Below are 22,792 nucleotides of genomic sequence, written 5' to 3' on the forward strand. Positions count from 1 at the left end.
ATCGGGCATGATGCGCCACATGGCTCCTAAAACTTAAATGTGAGTTTCGAACACTGGTTTCAATACTCTCGAATGTAGAAGATCCGTAATATGCTAAGCTGAAATTAATGTCAGGCGTCGCGTAGGGCCCACAGTGCGACGGTAACTCCCTCTTCGCTAGCGGCTCCCCCTTCGCTATCTTTCTCTGACGCGGGAAAAAAAAACCTGAGAGATTCCTCTCTTTTCAGTTATTTCAGTCCCTGTGGTTTTCTTCCCACCCATTTTTGTTTTAACCGACACACCCTCCTCCACCGCGCCCTCCCCCCTCTACCCGCTCGCCACCTTTGTCAGCTTTTCCAGCGAGTATAAATACTCTTACGCGAGTGGACAACGGCATCAGTTGCAGTGTTCTTGACGACCAAACTTCTCTCTTTCAGCAAACAACCACAACCCCCAAACTCTCACCATGTCTCTCAAGGCTCTTGTAAGTTTTTAACTCTTTTATTTTTACATAAAATAACAAAATGTCTTGCATCCAACTTAACATCTTTACTATAAATAAAATTCCTAAATGCTTCGTTCAAATTATTTTTTGAACTTAATCAAACCATGTAATTGAGTTTCATCCATAATATTTTCACAGAAATATTGACAACTTTCAATGTTTGATCTCCTTAAGAAAAGTGAATCTTATTCCTCCATGAGGATACGCCGCTGCATTACTTCAAATAAAGTCGCCTTTTTCCACGATATGTTTTTCGTCGTGTACCCTTTTGCGTTTTTGAATCTAATATTTGATACTGAGCATTTTCAGACACATACACCGATCGCTTAAAGACGTTTCATTCGTTAATTTTGAAAAATTTTAGAATTTTCTCCCCTTTGTTCTCTGAATTTATATTCTTTGAGACCATCAAAACTAATAGCTAAAAACTAAAACGTTACCAGCATTTATGTGAATGCATCTCATTCATGTATTGTTCCAAGTACTTCTTCAGCATAGTCTTTAATTCAGGCTTTTCTCGAAACGCAGCTACTTCGCAGCATTCGCCTTGTAAACGTAAAATAAAATTTCAATTCAATCATGGTCACATTAAGCTGTCTGTGTTTTTATTTTGAAAAAGCAAAGTTTTATGATGGTGTGACTGAAAAATATTTGTTCTAGAAATGCTCAGACAGAATTGTATTTGAAATCAAAAGCACTACTTTTATTATTCAATGTACTTTGCAAACATTAATTGAGTAAAGAGAAAGCAAAGTCAATCAAGCTCTTGACTATCTTTCAAATTGCGATTATCTCAAAATAATTATATCTGTTATCGGATCAACATAGATTCAATTGAACTTAAATTCAGTAGTGCCCACGGATTCGGTGTTAGGATCTACCATAATGATGTCTAATCTCTGTATCCAAAAACCCTTAACTTATCCGGTTAAAAAAAAATGTTGAAAATTTTTTTCCACTCGAGCGCGCACAACAGCTTCATAATAATGACGGGTTAAAATAATCTTCTCCCTGATCCTTACCGCAACAGTTCGCAAAGTTTAACAAAATTTAATTTCGTATTTTTAGTATTTAAGTACACTGAGAAATAAAATTATGGTATGAGAAACAATGATATGATTATGGGAACCTCTATAAGAGGCTCCATGTTAGTAGAAAACGTGAATCAAATCGCATTCTCCAAAAGTATGGTTAATTCTATCAGATGTCTCGTTATCGTTACCCGGTAGTATCACTGCGAGTCAAAAATCAAGTGGATTCATAATAGAATTTACCATACTTCCCTAGTAGCAGTGGCTGTTGAGAAAAGTTGTGAACGCAAAAGTATAGAGGGAACGGTTGCAGCCCATAAAATTGAGGATATAGTTTAATGACTTCTACGTAAATTTTACGTTTTCTTATAATTAAAATAATACTATTTTTTACTTAAAAGAATTCCCCAAAAGGGTTTCCTAAAACGAGTACTTTAAGAGTTTTTTTACTTAAAATTTACAAGTTTTTTACATTTTTTTGGACAACTTTTTGTAGACCTTTTTTACAAGCCGTCGCTACTAGGGCTCTGTTAAAATTCGTCATACTGTCCATTAGTATTTATCTTAATCGACAGTATGACGAATTTTAACAGAACCCTAGTAGCAATGGCTCGTAAAAAAAGTTCTACAAAAAGTTGTCCAAAAAAATGTAAAAAACTTGTAAATTTTAAGAGCTCGTAAATTTTAAGTAAAAAAAACTCTTAAAATACTCGTTTTAGAAAACCCTTTGGGGAATTCTTAATGGTCTCTATCTTAAGGTCTCTGTGCTTATTATTAATACTTAAACTTGTTTCTATACCTGAATCTTTTTTCATTTCTTTCTATTATCATGCTAATATTATCGCTTTTCCTTTTTTTGTAGTTCTTCTTCGCTCTCGCCATCGTCGCCGTCTTCGCCGCTGAGCAACCCGCCAAGAGGGCCATCATCGCCCCCGGTGAGTACAATTCCCCCATCAATGTTTTATCTCCCATTTAAACCTATGGAAAAGTATCGATAAACAGGGTGTTCGCAACGAACACCATAATAATCGATTCTTTACCATAGGTTCAAATGGGGAAATATCGATAATCGATGATTCACGCCTCGTCACTGATTTACTTACGTATTTATGCACTGGGAAAAAAAAACACATTGGATCTAGAGTCCAGACTCTTGAAAACATTGACAAGAAAAAATACTTTTGATTCGATCGGATTTTTGCTTGAATCAAAACGAAATCCGCTCAATTCAAGAGGCCTGGTTCTTGATTTAAGCTAGACTCTGATTGAATCAAGAGTACTTTTTCTTGTCGATGTTTTTAAAAGTCTGGACTCTAGATCCAATGTGTTTTTTTTTTTCCAGTGTGTGTGACCGTCTCTGAGAAAACGGACTTGAAAAAATTAAAACTTAAAACTAAAGCCACAAGGCTTAAATTTGAGGGTACCGGAGCGTGCAGGAGTATTTTTAGACCGAAGTTTACTGGTCACAAATCGTTATTTCAAGAGGGCTACTTGCGGTCTCTTATCTCCAAATTTAATCCATTTGACCCCCCTTTCTCATCACCCCACTCCAATTACTAAGGCTACGTAAATATGTGGGGTAAATTTAGCATTATCCTCCTATTTGTTTTCTTTTTCAATTGGAAATAATTGATTTCACTGAATTTTTGCGATGGTCAAGGAAAACATCCTTTACACCTACCAAGGCACTGAAAAATTGAAAGTACCTCTCTAGTGATACTCAATAGTGACAAATTATTTTTTTTCGACTTCTGAAAACAATTTTCTATCGACAGACCTTTGAGAAAAGTTAACTAAGAACTAAGCAAATTTTTCAAGAAGTCCTGAATTTCTCAAGGTATCTTAGCATGGCGTACTTTTTGATGTATCAATTATTGATCTTCCATTTGCACCCATTGAAAAGGATCGATAACCAGGATGTTCGCAACGAACACCTTAATTATCGATTCTTGACCATGGGATCAAATGAGAAAATATCGAAAATCGATTATGCCCGCCTCGCCACTGAAAGCATATTTTCTTTGATTTTCAGACTCTTGAGAATAGGATCCATTCACTTCGAATACCCAGTGCATAGTACACTATCAAAAAAAAAGTCTTGGTGCGATTTGCTGAACTGCATACACGTCTAGTCGCAAGATCATACGATTAAATGAGCTTAATTTTAATTTTCAACTTATTTTGTTACAGCTGCCTACCCCTACGCTGCCTACGGTGCCTACCCCTACGCCTACGGTGCCTACCCCTACGCTGCTGCTGCCCCCGCCGTCGTCCCCGCCGCCGTCCCCGCCGCCGCCGCCTACCCATACGCCGCCTACCCCTACGCCTACGGCTACGATGATGGCAGCTACTTCCCAGGCAAATACGGACCCCTCTCCAAGTAAGCTGTGATGTCAACAACATCAGAGCCCCCCCTCAAATTCACTCCTCCTCACTTCTGAAATTCCGATTGAAATTTGGTCTGAACCTCCAATAAGAACAATGCATCTGCAATAGTCACCTCCATTTTGTTCAATTTTCAAAAATTAAAACTTTCCCTCCGGTAATATCATGTCTTGCTTTATTCTCACCTTTTCACCAAAGATCCTCTGAAAGTATCGAGTGCCGGTTTAAAGGTATCGCTAATGAAGGAGTCCAATCAAATTTTTGATGCATTTTTATCTCGCATTCTGGTTCTTCAAACTTTTCTCAGAATGAAATTTGTAATCAAAATTGAAAAATTTAGCCCATCTTTCGCTTAATATTCGAGTTTAAAGTTCATGAGTATCGGAGGCTTCCGAGTAACTTTTGACTTTAAGCATATTTCTCTCAAACGTCTCTTAAAAATTTCATGCGTGATACCTTTCAATAGAAAATTTTGATAATATGAGCTGAATTATATAAATCAAAACAAATATAAATAAGAAAAGTCAGCGTAAACAATTTTACAAAATGATTGTTAAAGTTTTTAAAGATTAATTTATCTCAAGTGGAAACTGTCGTTTCCAAAAGAGCCTTAAATTAACAAAAATAAATCTAGTGCTGACTCAAAACTTGTACAACTTCTCCGTTTTAAGACTCGGATTTATCTGAGTCAGATTAAAAAGGGAGAAAATGCTGGAGAAGATAAGGAAATAGTAATGAATTATATTTGTGCATGCTTCTCCTAATTTAATTTTGTCATTTTAATTGACCATCTTAGGATGAATAGTAAGTAAATAGTAATTCCCCAATCAAATTCATGTTTCTTGATGATATGGCATAAGAAAATATAAATCCTGCGACTCTTCAAGAATCAAAGATATATTTAGTGCACACGTTACTAAAAAAATCTTGAGAGTGGCTTAAAGTGTTTTTCAAATTCAATTCCTCCGAAAAAGGTAATTTTTCCCCTGACAGAGGAAAGACCAATAGACTCCTCCTTTTATTAGTGAATTAGTTGTTTTCTAATGGGAATAAGTCAATTTTTTACAAGCCCTCAAATGCATAAAAACACTCGCAAATGAAGGATCATCTAGAAATTGGTTTGTTCCTTTCGAGATCATCTGGTTTAACACTGCCAAGGCAGAGCGCTTTATAGGAGCCTTCGGGCGTTGCCAAATGTGCTATGATGGAGCACAGTTTTCCTGAGAAACTTGTGAATAGTTTTCTTCGAATTTGTTAGAAAATTTCGTTCGACATTTAATTTAAAGTATCTTAAAAATTAAAGCACAAAAATCATTATCATTTTATATGGAGAAATTTGGCAATATTCGAATGTTTATGGAGCGTTTTTCCTTTGAAATTGCTTTTAAACATTGCACACGTATGAAGCAAAAATGCATAATGCAAGGTCGCGTTTATGACTCTGTTTAATTTTCAAGAATACTTTAATAAATAATATAAATATACATTTAGGTATTTGATCTGGATAGACCTTGAATATGGAAGAAAAGAAAGAATTCCTTAATATTATTCTGTTCCTGTTCATCTTCTGTAGAAGATGAGTCCAGAAAAGTGAAAATACGGCAATCATTTCAGTTGGCTTCAGCATTTGAGCCGCCAACCTATTTTCTATTGAATTATACATCTGAATTCGATCATCACAATGAACCTCTAGACAAGGTACGCAGTTAAGCATTTCTGCATTTTTCCAGTACTGCATGTTTCCTGACCGGAAATTTCACGTAGAATTTGATAAGCGCGACGAAACTTAGGTACTGAAATGATCTCCTAACTAAGAATATTTAATGTTTCTTAATACGTAAATTCAAACCTCCCGCTCATGAAAACACGCACTAGTCTACGTGAGTCAAATCGCATACTAAACTTTACCACGACGATCTCCGCGGTATGAAAATCTGGAAGCTTCAATCTTGACGCTTCGACTTAACTATAACAAATTGTTTACTCTTTGACGATAAAGGTTGGGGAAGGAACAATGATCGATTGAGAAGCCTGCTGTAACCGTTGTAGTACGCAACTGGACTCGCGTATAGGGTATTGCGCTTTTTTGGACTGGGCAATTCAAATTTCCCGTAACAATGTAAAATAAAAACGTTAATATCTTAATTAAAAGTTGATCTCAGTAATTTTCAATGCAAGAATCGTGTTTTACGTGAAATTCTAATTGAGGATCATGTATCAGAATGCTTAAATTCGTACCTTGTCTAGTGGTCCATTAAAGCTTTACAAACGGGCTCCACGAAAGAGACAAATCCCAAATTCGATAATGATTTCCATTCAAAAACAAATCTGAAGCCCAATTTAAATTCTATCCACACCTTCGGGTAATGGAGACTGCGTGGTACGATTCATGCAAAGTGAGGCTCCTGCAGTTAATGTTCCCATTACAAAGCAACTACTTTTCTACGCCTGCGTTTAAGTCTCCCAATATGGATGCGTACATCGCGGCGTGGTGACTATGAATCGCACCAAGGCACACAATAGGTTACTCCGCACAGTGGATCGAGTCAGTAGGAGAGGTCGGACAAAATTTGGAAACTTCAAACGCCAATAACTTCGTATACACAAAACTTTGAGGTTTTAAGAATGATTCCATTGGTTGCCTCGTGCTATTTTCTTCTAGAAACACCCCAAATTGTTGAAATTATGACGAAATAAACATCAAAATTTGTAGATTTAGTCAAAAATTTCATGTCCGACCTCTCTCATCGACTCAATCCACTGTGCGCCGCCACTATTTTGCAGTGCTAAGGAAAAACGACGTATGAGCCTTCAGACATCGCCAAATTTCCTTCGATGAAACACGCAATTCCTGGAAAACATGTAAATATTTTTCTCCCAATTTTTTACAGGATTTCATTTACAATTGAATCTATAGTATCTGAACATTTCAAGGGAAAATATTCATAACTTTCTTACTTGCTTACTTGCTTACTTACTTACTTACTTACTTACTTACTTACTAAAACATCTTACTGTGGGAAATTTGGCAACTCTCGAGTGCTCATACGGTGTTTTTCCTTAGCACGGGAGTATTCTTATCATGTGCAGCAGGAGCAGGTTTGCACAGTCAAACATCGATGACTCGAAGTTGAAGGGAGACGAAAAAAGTTCGAGCTATCGAGTTTCTGATACGAGAGTAAAAATGAGAGAATTTTGAAATATTGAGTTCACATTCTTCCAGATAAATTCCCTCCCCGTAGTGGTATCACCACTGCTGAAAGGAATGGGGGTTTTCCCCCAAATATTTAGGTTTTCGAGTTTCGATTTTCGACTGTAGCAGTCTACTCTCGCCACCGGCGCAGTTAGTTTGGAGGCAGCCCAAAAATTTTAAAACATAGAATGTGAGCAAATATTACGGAATGCACCGAGATGGAGGAGGTAGAGGTTTTAGTGTAAGTTGTGGTGCGTTATAGTTCAAATTGAGAGGCTACGGTCCAACATTACTCAGCAGCCGGATTGTTGAACCTGTAACTGGCTATGTCGGCACGATAAGATAAGACATAGCCCTATCTGCGTCGTGTTATATATCGATTTTCGATTCTTGTCGTGCCGACATAAATTTCAACAATCAGGCTGCTGGACTGCAATTTCAACAGTTTCCACTTTATTCAGCGAGAATATGTTTGTGCAAATATTATGAGAGACAAAACACGAAAAAAATTAATTTGCTGTTTTAACAATTAAATTGCTAAAAAAAAAAGTTACTGCAATATTTCAACGTAGATTTCACAACAAAAAAATGCTATATTAACCACTATTGTAAGCTAATTTAACCACGGGGCTCGGGGGTGGTTGAAGTTGCATTTTTTTGTTGTAAAATCTACATTGAAAAATTGCAGTCACTTTTTTTTAGCAATTGAGTTGTTAAATCAGCAATTTAATTTTTTCTGTGAAGGCAAAAAGGGAAACAACTCAGCGTCACGTACCTTATAGGGAGAGTTATTGAGAGAAGATGTATAAGTTCATAGTAGGTACATAGTTTCTGCTCGTCACTGACGTGACACTGTTGGGTCTCCCCTGATTTTTTTTTGATGATACAACTTCTACCATACTTTTGGTTTTACTTTTGGGTGTTAGACTGTAAAATATTATAATCTTTTTGGAAATATATTCATTTCCTGTGAATTCAGTTTAATGGGAGAAGAGGAAGGAAAAGTTTCATCACCGAGAAGATTTTAAATTACAAGGCCCGGCTAAAAAATAACGCCTCATAACTTGAGAACAATTGAAGATTTTGGCAAAAATTAATGATATTCTAATAAGAGTAGACGTAATTAACTTTCTAATGATTAATCGGTTTGCAAAATTGAACAATTTTTGACGTTGCAGCGTTGCCAAATTTCCGAATTATCCTCTCCGACATGTTGAGGGAAAATATTACGATTGGCAAGTTATGCTAAGAGTAAAATTCTGGCCCACTAAAATTCGACGAATTCGAGATAAGCAAAACAAGCAAAGTAGGAGGAAAAATTACAGCGTTTTAAATAGTGTTACTGAGTGGCAAAAATAAATGTACACAGCAATTTATTACAGCATCATATTGTCACCCGCGATATCTTCCTTCGACCATCTTGAGAGATAATGTCGTAAGTTTGGCAACGTTGTAACGTCAAAAAATTTACAATATTGCAAACCGATGTACCGTAAGGAAGGTAATTATGTCCACTTTCAGAATATTTTTAGTTTTTGCTAAAATCCTCAGTTGTTCTCAAGTTGTGAGCTTGGAGGCGTTACTTTTCAGCCGGGCCTCGTATATCGGAATAATAAGTGGATTCACCTCAAACGCAATGAGAGATTCCATTCAAACGTTGGGTATACCCTGAGTCTTGGATAAATTTAAATGGTTGATTTGTCTCTTATAGGAATTTTAAAATAGGATAGCACAATGAAAATTTTCGGAAGTTGAAGAAAATTGAAGTACTCTTGGTCACACAAATGGGCACCACCATGCTCAAATGGATTTTTACGCTTACTCAAAGTAGGTTTTTACTAAAAATAAGATTTAAATTATGAGGCAAATACAGCCTCTCTCATTTACAAGAAAAAACAAACTAATGAGAAACCTAAAACCTTTCCGTCGTGGGCGCCTCCCACCCATAGCAATCGTGCTTTCTAGTTTTCCATGGTCATCCTCTTCCATAGGTGTCCTTTTCTGGCGAAATCATCTACTTCACATTACGGCTCATGGGAGATTTGGAGAATTTTCCGGAAAAATTGCAATGCTGTTTTTTTCACCTGTATCTCTAACGACAGGAAAACAAGAGAATTTCAATTAAGGTCACCATTATTTTCAAATTATGAGATCCCGTTTTTAATCCTCGCTGCAATTTGTTTTCATCCTTTCCTCTTCTATGCAGTTTTCGTTGCAACATATAAATAGTCTAATATAAGTAAACAAAAGCATTATTTGCTGTGTTTTCGACGACCAGACTTCGTTTGTGTGCCAAGCAGTTACAACTCTAAACTCTGTCAAAATGAGTCTCGCCAAGTTCTTATTCGTAAGTACTCAGTTTTACCTTCATCTCATAATTATTTGCGAGTTTCTACTTTCAGGACTTTCTATACATTTTTTAAATGAGTATATGTGCAAGCCTCTAATTTTTGTCCGATAGTAAAGTTATCAATTAATTTTTTTGCGAACGAATCGGAAGTATAAAGTTAGAATCAGTGTATTCAAGCATCTCACATAAGACAACTCGGACATTTAGACAGACGTGCCTTTTAGAAAAAAACTAGATTTAAGTTTTACGACAAAATTCATGCCGCCTCCAATGCACAATGCTTGCGAATTCGCCGAGACAAACTGATGAATAAATCATTTCACCGTAAAGCTTACTGAAATTAGAGTCAGTTATCCATTTGATTCAAGTGATTTGGCGAGCAGGATTTTTGAGTTGAGGGACTTTGAAGACAAAGCACATAAGTGCAGTTTCTGACAAAAATTAGATATTTATGAGACTTGAACCTGTTTGATTGTACATTATGTGAAGAATTCAAAACTAAAATCCAATTTTAAAGCATCAAAAAGTGAGCCTAAACTACCTTTCCGCCATAAGACTGCATGTAATTTTATAACTTTAAACACGTATTTTTTGAGATAGCAAAAATTGCACATATAAGCCTCGTCCTCCCGAGTCCCTTAGTTTACCTTAATGATTACACGGTAACTGGAATAGTTTTGTCGCCTTATTAGACGGATCATTTTTTTTTTCTTTTTTATTAATGATAATCACTCGAATTTGTTTGCATTAATCTACACAGGGTTACGTGTTGTAGCGTTTTTCAAAGATTTATCGCTCTACTTTTCAAATTTAATGTATAAATGACCAAAAATGTGCTGTCTGTTACGCTGGCTCCTTACCGCGTAGCAGCAGACAGCACATTTTCGGAATTTACATAATATTAATTGAGAAGTAGAGTAATAATCATTAGAAAGCGTTATGATACGTAACCCTGAAGATTAATGCGAAAGAATTTGAGTGATTGTCATTTCTACTGAAAATATGACCGAAAACTGTGTTGTCGGTTACGGCGACAAAACTATTCCAGTTATCGTGAAACCACCCACCTGTACCAGTATTATTATCATCCTACGGCTACGGATTTGAAATGGAATATTTTTAATATGTCCCATGTGTTTTCAGTGAAATTTTAATTAGGAACTATTTTGATTGATTTTCTATCCTGTCTGCTGGTTCATTCCCACTGGTCTTTTAAGAGGCACGCTGAAAAATAACAGTTTGCCGGCGAAGAAATTTTAAAATTTAAAATAAAGTTTCGGTGCCCTTGCTGTGAAAGTAAGCATCATTCTCACCTAAGCAAAGTGATCCGTTTGCTTCACATCATACCTTAGCACCCCTTTTGAGACAGGCTTTTTTTCATGTTTGTTTTACGCGATACCTATTTCTCGAGGGTTTAGTAAAAAACGCAGAAGAATAAATTGAACGAAATTGGAAAGCAGCACGGAAAGGGTGGTGAGGGGTGGCGGTGCCCCCTAAGGTTTCCGATCGGCTCGCTGCCCTGGTAAAAATTAGCGATAGGAGCTTCGTTTCAAAATACCATAGGAGTTCTTATAGCCGACTGAAGAAGGCGACAGAAGATCATGGTGTAGAAAGTGGGGAAAATTACACGGCCGGGTTACACGAAGCGATAAAAAATTAAACAGCCGGGCTATAGTTCCTGTCGCCGGGCTTTACACTTTATCGCCGGGCTGTTGGTTTTTCGCCATCGGCTATAAAAGGCTATAAGAAATTGTGTAGAAATTCGTGTGCTTTGTAAATCCTTAAGTTTGTACGGAATCACTTTAATATTTACAAAACGCACATTATATTTTCCTTTACTACATATTTTTTTCGTCAATTAAAATGAGAATAATCCATAAAGAGTGTGCAAACATTTCAAAGTCATGAGTTGAAAAACGCTGACTCCACGAGACTAAATATTATAGCCTAACACAAAGCGGAGCGGAGGCGCACTGGCGCCTACAAACCTAACAGGAATACTTCACGCATTGCGCAACGCGTGAAGTATCCCTGTTAGGTTTGTAGGCGCCAATGCGTGTTTCGCGCTGGCTGCCCGCATGCCACGGCGCTTGAAGCAACTATTTCACACCAGAGGTATTGCACAGTATCATACGAAATTGAAGGCGTTCCAAAATACTAGGAATGGCAGGCATCCTTCAAAAGAACGGAGCTTTCCTCGCAAAATACTACGGCCCAAAAAGAGAGCGGTAGTCCATAAACTCACTAACAATAAGTCCTAGCATCCGAAATTAGTAACGTTTAGCATACACTTTATCGCCAGGCTGTTGCTTAATCGCCATCGGCTATAAAAGGCTATAAGAAATTGTGTTGACGGCTATAGAAGCTATTGGAAATCTTACAGTCGGCTGTAGGTGTATGGTATTTTGAAACACAGATTCTACTGCCAATTTTTACCAGGGTGTAGACCGCGTACTCAATTTTGCTAAATCTTCTCGTCATTTCTGCCCTTGTTAAACTTTTATTTTAAAACTTTCAATACATTCTGCCGTAAAAACAGCGGATGATTACTCCTGAGGAGTCCCAATCTTCACAATGTTCTCAATGACATCCATGCGGACCTCCCTTGGCGCTCGGGGATTTTCTTAAGTTCCCCTCGTGGAAAAAAAGCGCTGCCGTGATAGCCAAGAGAGCAGTAAGTGTGAAGATAAAGTTTTGAGAAAACGGGCTCCGAAGCCTCTGACCGGAAAATTTTATGGATAGAAGCCTCCGTTCTTTTGTCAAATTGCCACTAATCGTCCGCAAGACTCCTAGAAATCGTTTGGATGATTAAAAATCGACTGATTTTATTTCAATTATATAAAAAGGGTATTTTTCATTTTCATACTAGGTAATTGTTAGGCAAGACAGCCGTAAGAGCCATCTTCTGCATGCTTTTGTAGTTGCGTTTTGAACACACAACAAACGCATTTTCAGGTTAGAAATTCACAGGAGAGGGCGGCACTTTACTTGAAAGCAGTAAAGCACTGTTTTCATTGTCTCTCTGGAGGAATATTGTCACTTACTGCTGTCTTGTCTAAGACTACGTCATTTTTGAGCACTTACGGCTTTCTCATATGTCTCGTTTTGATGCAATTAAGATTAAATTCGCTGTTTTAGCAATATCAGTGATTTCATCTGAAAGAGTTCAGACGAATTTTGAAGGAAACTCGATTTCGAAAATTAGACACTTACTGCGCTCTCTTCGCTATCACGGCAGAGCGTTCCTGTCGTCCGTGTGTCTCTCAGATCTGGGGTTTTCATATTCAGCGCTTCCCTCTTTCCACCAAAAATCCCTAGTTCCTTTTACAAAAACAATTGAGCGACTTTCATTCACTAAACAAATTTTTATTTTGTCAATTTCATTTCTTGTTTTGTTTCATCATTCTCGCCGTGCCAATCCTACCATATTTTTCTCTGAAGTTCTTCTTTGCTCTCGTTATCGTTGCTGTGTTTGCTGCACCCGCAGAGGAAGAAATTGCGAAGAGACAAATCTACAATCCCAGTAAGTGTCGGTGCTTATAATAACTCTAAAATAAGACATCAAACTGTCCGCCTTTCAGAATCGTCCAAGTAACTTAATATACCTAATGGGTTAGTCTAGATGATCATAGATTTGTGATTTAATTGTTGAAATTCATAGATCAATAAAAGATAATCAGATCCAATGGCGAACGCGAATGATCGATTTTTGATATTTCTCCCTCATAAGCTATTGTAAAGAATAGATTATATTAAGGTATTCGTTTCGAACATCCCGTTTATCGATCCTTTTCCATATGTGTGAATGGAAGATGAATCGATATATCGTCACCTTGCGGCCAAAGCATCACAAGCGCCATGTGACGTTTAAAAATTTCCACCGCGATTTTATTTTTTGTACAGAGAAATTGTTGGTTGAATCTGTCTGAAAATTTCACAGAATTTTAAACTCTGTGCTACCGATAAAATTCAGTGAACTTTTCGGACAGATTCAACCAACAATTTTTCTGTAAAAAAATAAAATGGCGGCGAAAATTCTTAAACGTCGCATACCGCTTGTGATATCATTTTCAGCTCTGCAAGGATATGTGAGACTTGAATGACTCTCCTGTATTTTGCCGCAATATATTTTTTGAAGCGAAAAGCTCAAAAAAAGCGCAAATGTTTTCAGCAGACTCTGAAGTTTTAAGTATATTTCAGACCAACCCGATGTGCTCATCGTAATTTTTAACACTTTTGGTAAAATGCAATGTTTTTCTCTCTGTAAAAAAACCCCCAAATATCGTTAGGCAAAAATTTTCTTTCTTTTTTTCTTTTTTTCTAACGCTTAATGATCTGCCGATTTCAAACGATCGAACGAGCAGAAGAAAGAAATGCAATTTGTAACTCACCGTAATCTCACTGCAATATGTAGTGTGAGGAGCCCCTTCAATCAGTAGGTAGGCAACATAAAAAACCCCCGATGCAGTAGGGATAGTTTTACTTTACCACGTAATCGCAATCTATATATTGCAACCTTTTATACTTGAGTATTGGTAGTAAAAACCTTGTTCTTTTTTTATATTTCGCCATGAACTGCTATTGCTGAGGATTTCAGTGGTAAAACATAATTTTGCAACCAGCGCAACTGATTCCCATATACACCTAGTGGCAGCGAGTTTGGTTCGCTTATTAGTACAGGGAACAGTGTAGGAACTACCAGGATTTTCATTTTCACTCGGAAAATAAGAAAAATTGATTGTTATAATGCAAGCATGTATTATATAAAATTGCGTGAAGCACGCCTTTGCGCTGTCTAATTCTGTATTGACTTAAAGAAAAATTAGTCGAAAGTTGTTAGATTTGGCATCCTCAAGTGCTAGACAGCGGGTAGATTTTTTTTTTTTTTTTTTTTTTTTTTTTTTTTTTTTTTTTTTTTTTTAAGTCGGGACTGAAACAAATATTTGTTGTCGGGGAAGTCCAACAAAAGTCAGTAAATCCCCAATAATATCTTAATAGAGCCTTTGCAGGTGTCTGAAATTTGATGAATTTCGTGTTTAAGTGGGATACTGAGTGAACTAAACACGAGGGTACCGATACCCTTCATTCATGAATTGAACAATTATTGGAGAAGATATGACAAAATTATCTAATCTGCTAAAATACATGTGTTTAAACGGGAAATGCCGCCAGATGAGGCGGCACTGGGCGGATGAGAATGTGAGAATGTCAGGAGGATGTGTGTCCTAGTGAGGATGTCACAAGGCGGCATTTTTAAATCTATCTTTTTACTTTTTCCCATAACAGAAAAATAGTATAAAAAATACTGTGAAATCAGCTTTTTAAGCACTTTCAGATGAAGCAATAAAAAATTTGCATGCAAATTCTCCATCGTCTTTTCTACGGATTTCGCTTGGAACCAGGGGCTGAAAGATGAAAGCCTGCATAGGTTCTTGTTCATTCGATTCGTTCTTTTTTAATATTTTTTCAATATCTCGTTCAATTTCGATGAAGGATACAATTTCTTCTAGAGCAGATCGATGATTTTAGCTTCTTTTTTTCAGGCTTCTCATACGCTGCCTGGGGCCACCAACGACTAGCCATGCCGATCGCTCGTTCATATGCCGCTGCTCCGGCCATCGCTGACGGTCAAGATGATGGCAAATGGTTCCCAGACAAATACTAACCCATGTACAATCTCTTCTCCTAAAAATGCCCAGGAAAAACTCTTGTTACCTCTGATGGAAACAAGTCTCATCCAAACTTGGGTCTCAAATCCCGGACAGCAACAATTAATGTATAATTAAGTGTTATTTTTGTTTTGTTAAATTTCGCAAATTAAAATCATCCCAAAAAAATACAGTCTCGAAATTTTTCATCCCTCTATACGAACAATTTCAAAAACAAAAATGAATTTAAAGGCTGATTTTTTATTCATTGTCTTGGCCGTTGGCAACCTTCATCCCGCACTGAAAAAAAGTTCTGTTGTCACAAACCAAAAATTTTGGTTGTATTTCGCAACCAGATTTTCCGGTTGATTTAACCAGAATTACAGTTGACTCAACCAGAATTTGGTAGAGTCAACCAGACGCCTGGTTGAGTCAACTGTAATTCTGGTTGAATCAACCGGAAAATCTGGTTGCGAAATACAACCAGAAATTCTGGTTTGTGACAACAGAACTTTTTTTCAGTGCGATGTGTTGAAGGATTATCGGATCCTCCGATGGTGCTTCATGAAAAAATCACCAATTTCATCTTGATAGGGGGCAAAAAAAAGTGCACGTAATGGAACAACCAATTTCATAGCATGTACTTCGGCTGTAGTGTCTCTTCTTAGAGACCTACAATGGCAAAGTCAAAATTTCAATAATCGGCTAGCAAGGGAGAGATATATGACAGCGCATCCGAAAATTCGGAGGTCACCAAATTTCTTCTGATAAAATATGAATGTTCTAGGAAATTTAAGAATTTCTTAGAGAATTGTACTTACGATTCAGCTCAATATTTAAGCAAAGTTAAAGGCGAAATATTCATAACTATATTCATAAATAAATATGTATATTATCAGGAGAAATTTAAAAACATTTGAAGGCGGCTAAGGCAGAATGAAAGGGGTCTGAGGATGTAAAGTCAACGAGGCAGTATTTAGTAGACGTCGAAGAATGAATCGAATTCAGAGGAACCTCCTTTCAAATCCCTTTTGAATTTTTTGTTTTAAATCTTAGACAATTTTCGACTAAATTAGAATAAAGTAGCTTTAATGAATAACTTGCTTCGAGTCGCTCAGATTATCCTAATGTGTAGCCCACGGACTGATTTTGACGGCAGCGTCATAATTATTTTAGGTATCCGAAGAAGATAGAGGTGTAATTATTAATAGTCGTTGATCAAACCTGATGAATTTCTCGAGAGGGAAAATGAAGAGTTTTTGGGTCGAATGCTATGTCTTCAATTAAAAACGCTATTCTCCATAAAAATGTAAAATCCTTGGAAACTTCAGTTCCGATGCATCTGCCTATGCTGGACACTCTCGCACCTCAGTCTTGCACTGAAACTCATTAAAGTTCATTTTGTGTCTTTGTTTTTCGCTTTGTACTGCTTTGTATTGTTCTTTCCTTAAAAGACGTAAAATCGGAAATGAATTGAGATGAAAATATCTGATAAAAAATGAATGGTTAGCAGTACTTTTTAAGATCCTTGCATTTACGTTAAATCTCTGATTTTGAGTCATGTTGTAGATGGACTTACGGATTGTTATGCGTTCTCAGAGTTACAATTTAAGGTCCTTGTAAATGAAATTCTTCTTTCCATTCAGCCATACCGATGTCAGCTCGCCGCATAAAGAAAGACCTAGAAATGGGGAACGGGCCTAAAAGTAAAATAATCGGCTCGTTGAACATTTATCGCAGTCAAACGTGTCCGTATAGCTAGAAATATTAATTAGTAGTGACCCCAGAGCCAAAACTCAATTAAGAGATCTTAATATCCACTCAGGTGTGAAAGTTTTCCCTTGCTTTTTTTCTCGAACTCCACTGTTGTTTCATTATGTTTACACTGGAAGGTGATACGATTTCTCTTATTTTTGTTTTCCCCACAGAGGTTCCTCGCCCGTAGCCCCATACATTTTCTCAATGAACGTTATGAGCTTTCCCCACCAAAGCTCCATTAATTGACCTAATCAGGAGGCCGGTATAAAAACTTGCACCGACACTCAATATATCATCAGTTTCTAAGTTCTCGACGATCAAAATACTTTTCTCAACTCACGAACACACCCATAACCACCCTCAAAATGAGCCCTGTCAAAATTTTCGTAAGTTTTTTCTCATTTTATTTGTTTCAAGTTTTGGCTTACCTTTGATTTGAAAAAGTCTGTGCGTTAAAAAAAAGAAGAGAAATCGCACTGTAAAGCGAGAAAATCGAGGCGAAGTGTCTCCAAAGCCCATTTTTTTAAAATTGATCAAGAATACTAAAAAACGTCGGCGGCAGCGATTTATCACTATTTATGATAAAACGGACGGCAAATCTGATCGTGGGAAAAGCAGTCGAAAAGTTCTCATAGTTCTCTAATGAATTTTGGTTTAATTTTCAATTTCTAGCAGTTTGGTTTAAGCAATAGGGGAATTGTTTATCTGCTCTTGAATCTTAAGAAGAGCTGCGGAGTTAGACCATTATAAAAATAAATATCAATCGCGGTTTTTTGGTTTTTTTTTTTTTTTTTTTTTTTGTCTAATCGCGCATTATTTGCCACGTAATTCAGAATAGCAGGGAACAGCATAATTTGTACATCGTGATTTCTTCGTCGTAGATATGACCATTGGGATATCATTATGGATGACGTCATCGCCTTTTTTTTATAGGAGAAGATATCTTCGTTTATATTAAGAATGTATAACTTCGGATTTTGAAACAGTCATTTGACTTTGCTAACCTCTGAGATTCGACAGTCAGAACACAGCTCTGTGCCCGCAACAGCCAACCCAATGCCAACAAATAAATTTATTTCGCTTTTGGTAAAACTTCGAATCTTTTTATTTTCAGTTCCTCTTCGCTCTTGCTTTCGTTGCCGTCTTCGCCGAGGAGGCTGAGCACACCGCCCAAAAGAGACAGATCTTCGCCTCCGTTGCCGGTAAGTGCGTGAAATAAAATTAATACAGCGTGCATTGTACAGCTCTGTCCATTGGCGGATCCATCAATTTGGCAACATCGGATTTCCTCCACTTAAACCTTTGGAAATGTATCGATTTTTCGGGAGGGGGGGGGCGGCAGGTACTCTGACAAGAATCGATTATTTGGCATCGGTTTAAATGGAGGAAATCCGATGTTGCCACTTGCCTGTGCCAAATTGCTGAATCCGCCTCTGATTCGGAATGTTCTTGCATATTCGTAAACTGGGGGGAAAAAAAACACATTGGATCTAGAGTCCAGCATCTTAACATCGACAAGAAAAAATAATCTTGATTCAATCGGATTTTAGCTTAAATCAAGAACCAAGCCTCTTAATTTGAGCGGATTTCCTCTTGATTTAAGCAAAACTCTGATTGAATCAAGAGTATTTTTTTCTTGTCAATGTTTTCAAGAGTCTGGACTCTAGATCCAATTTGTTTTTTTCCAGTGTAATGAACGGAGCCGTTGACCATTGCATTTCAACAATAATGTGAGACCGTTAGTATTTTGAAACCTTTTTTTTCGGTAAAAATCTATTATAAAATACTTCCATCAATACATTTTTTACTGCCCTAATGATTTCGACTATTAATTCAAAACTTGAACTTTGTGCCAACTTTTATGTTGAGCTCAGTAGTTACCTTAGTTTTCAAAAAAGAGCTTATCCTACGATAAGTACGGCTGAGTAGAGGCAGATTTGATACGACGGAGGAAGAATACGCGCATTGCTGTTCCGCCTTCAATATTCGAGGTAGGCCAGAAAACATCCATATTCAACGCTCACGCTCCACAGTGAAACAAAGTATCTTGGATCCTGACTCTAGAAAAAGTCTAGAAAAAGTATAGAAAAAAGTCTAGACTCTCAAAAAATTTGACAAGGAAAAATACTCTTGATTCAATCAGATTTTCGTCTAAACCAACAGGAAATCCGCTTAAATTAAAAGGCTTGGCCCTCGATTCAAGCAAATATCCGATTGAATCAAGAGTATTTTTTCTTGCCAATTTTTCTAAGAATCTGGACTCTAGATCGAAGAGAATTTTTTTCTAGTACATGTTCCAGAAACATCGTGTTATTACTTCTTTGACACAAAAAAAGTTTTTCTAAAGTGATATTTTTTTATGAGTTCTAATTTAATATAAAGGAAATTCTATTTGAGGGGCTTGGAAGACAAGGCGCATGAGTGCAGTTTTTGCTATTTCGAGCAAAACGTGATTGAAGTTTCGAAATTACATGGATCCTTATAGTGGGGCGAAAGCTCAAACTGACTTTTTGATGCTTAAAAATTGGCATTTGGGAGCGAATTTTTCACAGAATATGAAGACTAATTTTACTTGAAATCGTTAATATCTCAATTTTTCAAAAACTGTTCTTGTGCGCCTTGTCCTCCAAGCCTCTCATTTGTCATCGATGACAAAGTTACAATTCTCTGATTTTTTTTTAAAAAAAAAAAAACTCATTTGAATTTGAAAAAAATTACTGAAGAAACAATTTTCTCCCAAAATGAAAACTAATAATTTTCTTTACCGAAAATTAAAATAATAATAATAATAATAAAAACAATTTATTCAATCGTAGAGAAGTTTCTTTTAAGTCTTTCAAAAACATGATTTTAATCATTTTTTTTCCGCGATACAGGGTTACTCAAAAGTCACGCACCACTGGTCATAACTTTAGTTCTAAGTATGCTATCGATAAACGGTTTAAGACGCTTTTCCTCATACTGAGGGGGAACTTTTTTAGGTACTTTCCAGTTTTTCATCCCCTCGGGGGGAGCTGAGGTGCGGGGGGCAACTCAAAAATTTCAAATAGCCATTCCCCATCATGGCCAGTGGTGCGTGACTTTTGAATAACCCTGTATATAAAATTATTTATTTTCCCAATTATTAATCTGACTTTTCACCCCCCCCCCCCCCCCCCAGGAGTTCCCGCTTACCACGCTGCTTATGCTGCGGCACCGGCTGTTGCCGTGCGAGCCGCTCCAGTCGTGCTCCCCTACGACGATGGCAAATACTTCCCCGGCAAATACATCGGAACCGGATTCCCCTACGAGTCTGGCCCAGCCTTCTACTACTGATCTTCTTCCTCGCAGAAGCCCTCCTCCCATGCCGTGCGATAATACTCAAAGCCTCCATTTAGCCTAAGTCGTCTGAAATTATACCAAAAAAAGTTTATTCACATCGTCTTGTTACATTTTCCTCACTGTTAACGAAATTAAAATTCACTCTCAACCGGTAATCATGTCTTTATTTTCACTCTGGTCTTATCTGGGAAAGTAGTTGCAGAGAATCCATTAAATGACACTAATGACAGTCAACTGCATTTTTATTTTTTATTTATTTTTTTTATTTATTTTTTTTTTTAACAGAAAATAAAACAAAACATGCCTCTTCTGTAAACTTCCTGTGCAGTCCCTGAGATCACGAAGGGTGTACTCACAAAATTGCATTTTACAATGTTGCTCAGTTTTCTGTTAAAAAAAAATCAAACCATGTCTAATGTGGTTAAACTGATTTTGGTCGAACTTAAATGGACGTATTTCTATCAAACGGAACTAAGCGCCATCGGGGGAGGAAGGGAGAGGGGGACTTGGATTGGCAGGTGTTGCGGAACGCGATGCTCGTTCCGTCCTATACTTGCAATGCTTTTCCATGGCGCTTAGTTCCGTTTGACAGAACGCGCTATTCTGGATTCTAAAATTCTCAAAAGGAACTCAACCTGGCGCTTAGTTCTGTTTAACAGAAATACGTCCAAATAAACCATTAAATGCACTGTTTTAAAGGTAGGTATATTGTATCACTAGGTCCACGCCAAAAGTTGGATCTAGTCGATTCCATGACGACAATCAATTTGAAGAGAAACAATTGGAGCCGACCCGAAAATAAAAAATGCTTTCAATCCATCCATCCCTCAGCTTTTTAATGGTTGATGAGGTAATTAGGGCCGGACTGGTGCAAAAAGGCTCGGAAAAGTGCACTTCTAAAGGGGTCGGGTCAACACCGGGTGGAGAGATCCGGGGGGTACAGATTTTGGGGGTCCTCCTGACTTATTTTTAAAAATCTTCAACCGTAGGACGTACTTTTTCCTCGAAAAATACGAGCATTACCAGGGCGTCTATAGCAACCTGAAAAATCGAGAATTATTAGGGAATGTTTTGAGCATCCGAAAAATGTTGTGGACCTGACTTCAGCTCATTGTCAATTCACGCCCAGTTTCAAGTGTATAGGTAACACGAGCTCCCACGGGGCCGAATAGCGGTACCGATCACCCTCAGATGCCACGATTGCTCAAGGAAGAAACCGAGAATAACTCAGCACGAGTTGCGAGGAGCAGTAACCTCGGTAAATCACCGTTGGTTTGCCTTCAGTTTCCAGTGTAGGCAACACCAGCTCCCGGGTGGCCGAATAAAGATATCACGGTGCTAGGTCATTTTTCCTAATTTCTTTTTCCTACATCAGGTTTTCCTAATGCTTTTTTCCTACTCGTTTTTTGTCCCATTACAGTAAGTCCTACGAGTGATATGTCCCACTGGCTTTTTTCCTAAGGGTGTTTGTCCTAATAATCCAATAATAATTGAAACGTAAACATGAGTAGAGTAGAAGGAAATTTTTCAGAAAGAGTAAAGTTTTCTTAGCGAGCTGAATTTAAGCGCGTGAACAGGTGACATCACAAACTGAGCCTTCTAGGTCCTCAATATAAGGAGGAGGATGAAGCTCCACTACTTACGGGCATGCGGCCACAACTTTAACTTGTGAGGTACCTATGTTGTTTTTTTTTTACTTTCTCGACCCCCTAGTTTTAAAATTGAATTTAGGACAAATGCCCCTTGGAAAAAAGCCAGTAGGACATCTCACTCGTGGGACTAACTGTGATGGGACAAAAAACGAGTAGGGAAAAAGTATGAGGAAAAATTGCAGCAGGAAAAAATGTTTTAGGAAAAATGACTTGCCACCGATATCACTCTTAGATGTCACGATTTTTCGAGGGTGGAAGCAAGAATAGTTCACCAAGCGTTGCGTTGCTTGGATCAATGAATTTTCATCACTATTGGATTGTCTTCAGTCTCCGGTGTAGGCAACACGGGTTCCCAAGAAGCCGAACAGTGGTATCACTCCCTGATGCCACGACTGCTCAAGGAAGAGAGAATCATAGAGGAAAAAAGAAGGTGTTTGCTTTTCGGGCATCTTGGAATTTTTTTAAAGACGTAGGTCGGTACGGCGATTTTTATCATCGATTTTCTTGGAAATGGTGTAGTTTATGGAAAAAATGCGTACAACATAAGGTGCTTTAAAGTATATCATGACTTGATTTAAGCAAAAAACCGGACGTTATGGTCCGTTTTTCATATTTCGAATTCCGGATTTTGCTGCCCTGGTAAAAATTGGCGATAGGAGCTGCGTTTCAAAATACCATAGGAGTTCTGACAGCCGACTGATGAAGGCGATAGAAAATCATTTAGCTGGCTGTAGAAAGTGGAAAAAAGCATATGGCCGGGCTACACGAAGCGATAAAAAATTAAACAGCCGGGCTATAGTTCCTGTCGCCGGGCTTTACACTTTATCGCCTGGCTGTTGCTTTTTCGCTATCGGCTATAAAAGGCTATAAGAAATTGTGTAGAAATTCGTGTGCTTTGTGTATCCGCAAGTTTGTACGGAATCACCATAATGTTTACAAAACGCACATTATATTTTCCTTTACTACATAT

The 22,792-nt window shown here is 37.5% G+C and overlaps 2 protein-coding genes across 2 annotated transcripts; both read left to right on the forward strand.

The window, feature by feature from the left end:
* The first annotated feature begins 293 nt into the window (after nucleotides 1-293).
* Nucleotides 294-20,325, forward strand: LOC109036541 (uncharacterized). Its single transcript, XM_072301935.1, has 7 exons — nucleotides 294-463; nucleotides 2,378-2,450; nucleotides 3,706-3,897; nucleotides 16,738-16,797; nucleotides 17,105-17,235; nucleotides 17,964-18,051; nucleotides 20,010-20,325. The coding sequence occupies exons 1-7, from the start codon at nucleotides 446-448 to the stop codon at nucleotides 20,162-20,164; spliced, it is 717 nt and encodes a 238-aa protein (XP_072158036.1). The 5' UTR covers nucleotides 294-445; the 3' UTR covers nucleotides 20,165-20,325.
* LOC109036408 (uncharacterized) lies at nucleotides 9,211-15,267 on the forward strand. The gene is made up of 3 exons (XM_019050610.2): nucleotides 9,211-9,440; nucleotides 12,885-12,966; nucleotides 14,987-15,267. Exons 1-3 carry the CDS (start codon nucleotides 9,417-9,419, stop codon nucleotides 15,106-15,108), a joined length of 228 nt encoding a protein of 75 aa, XP_018906155.2. The 5' UTR covers nucleotides 9,211-9,416; the 3' UTR covers nucleotides 15,109-15,267.
* Nucleotides 20,326-22,792: the final 2,467 nt, after the last annotated feature.

This window comes from Bemisia tabaci, chromosome 6, assembly GCF_918797505.1.
Source record: "Bemisia tabaci chromosome 6, PGI_BMITA_v3".
In the NCBI taxonomy this organism is placed as follows: Eukaryota; Metazoa; Arthropoda; class Insecta; order Hemiptera; family Aleyrodidae; genus Bemisia; species Bemisia tabaci.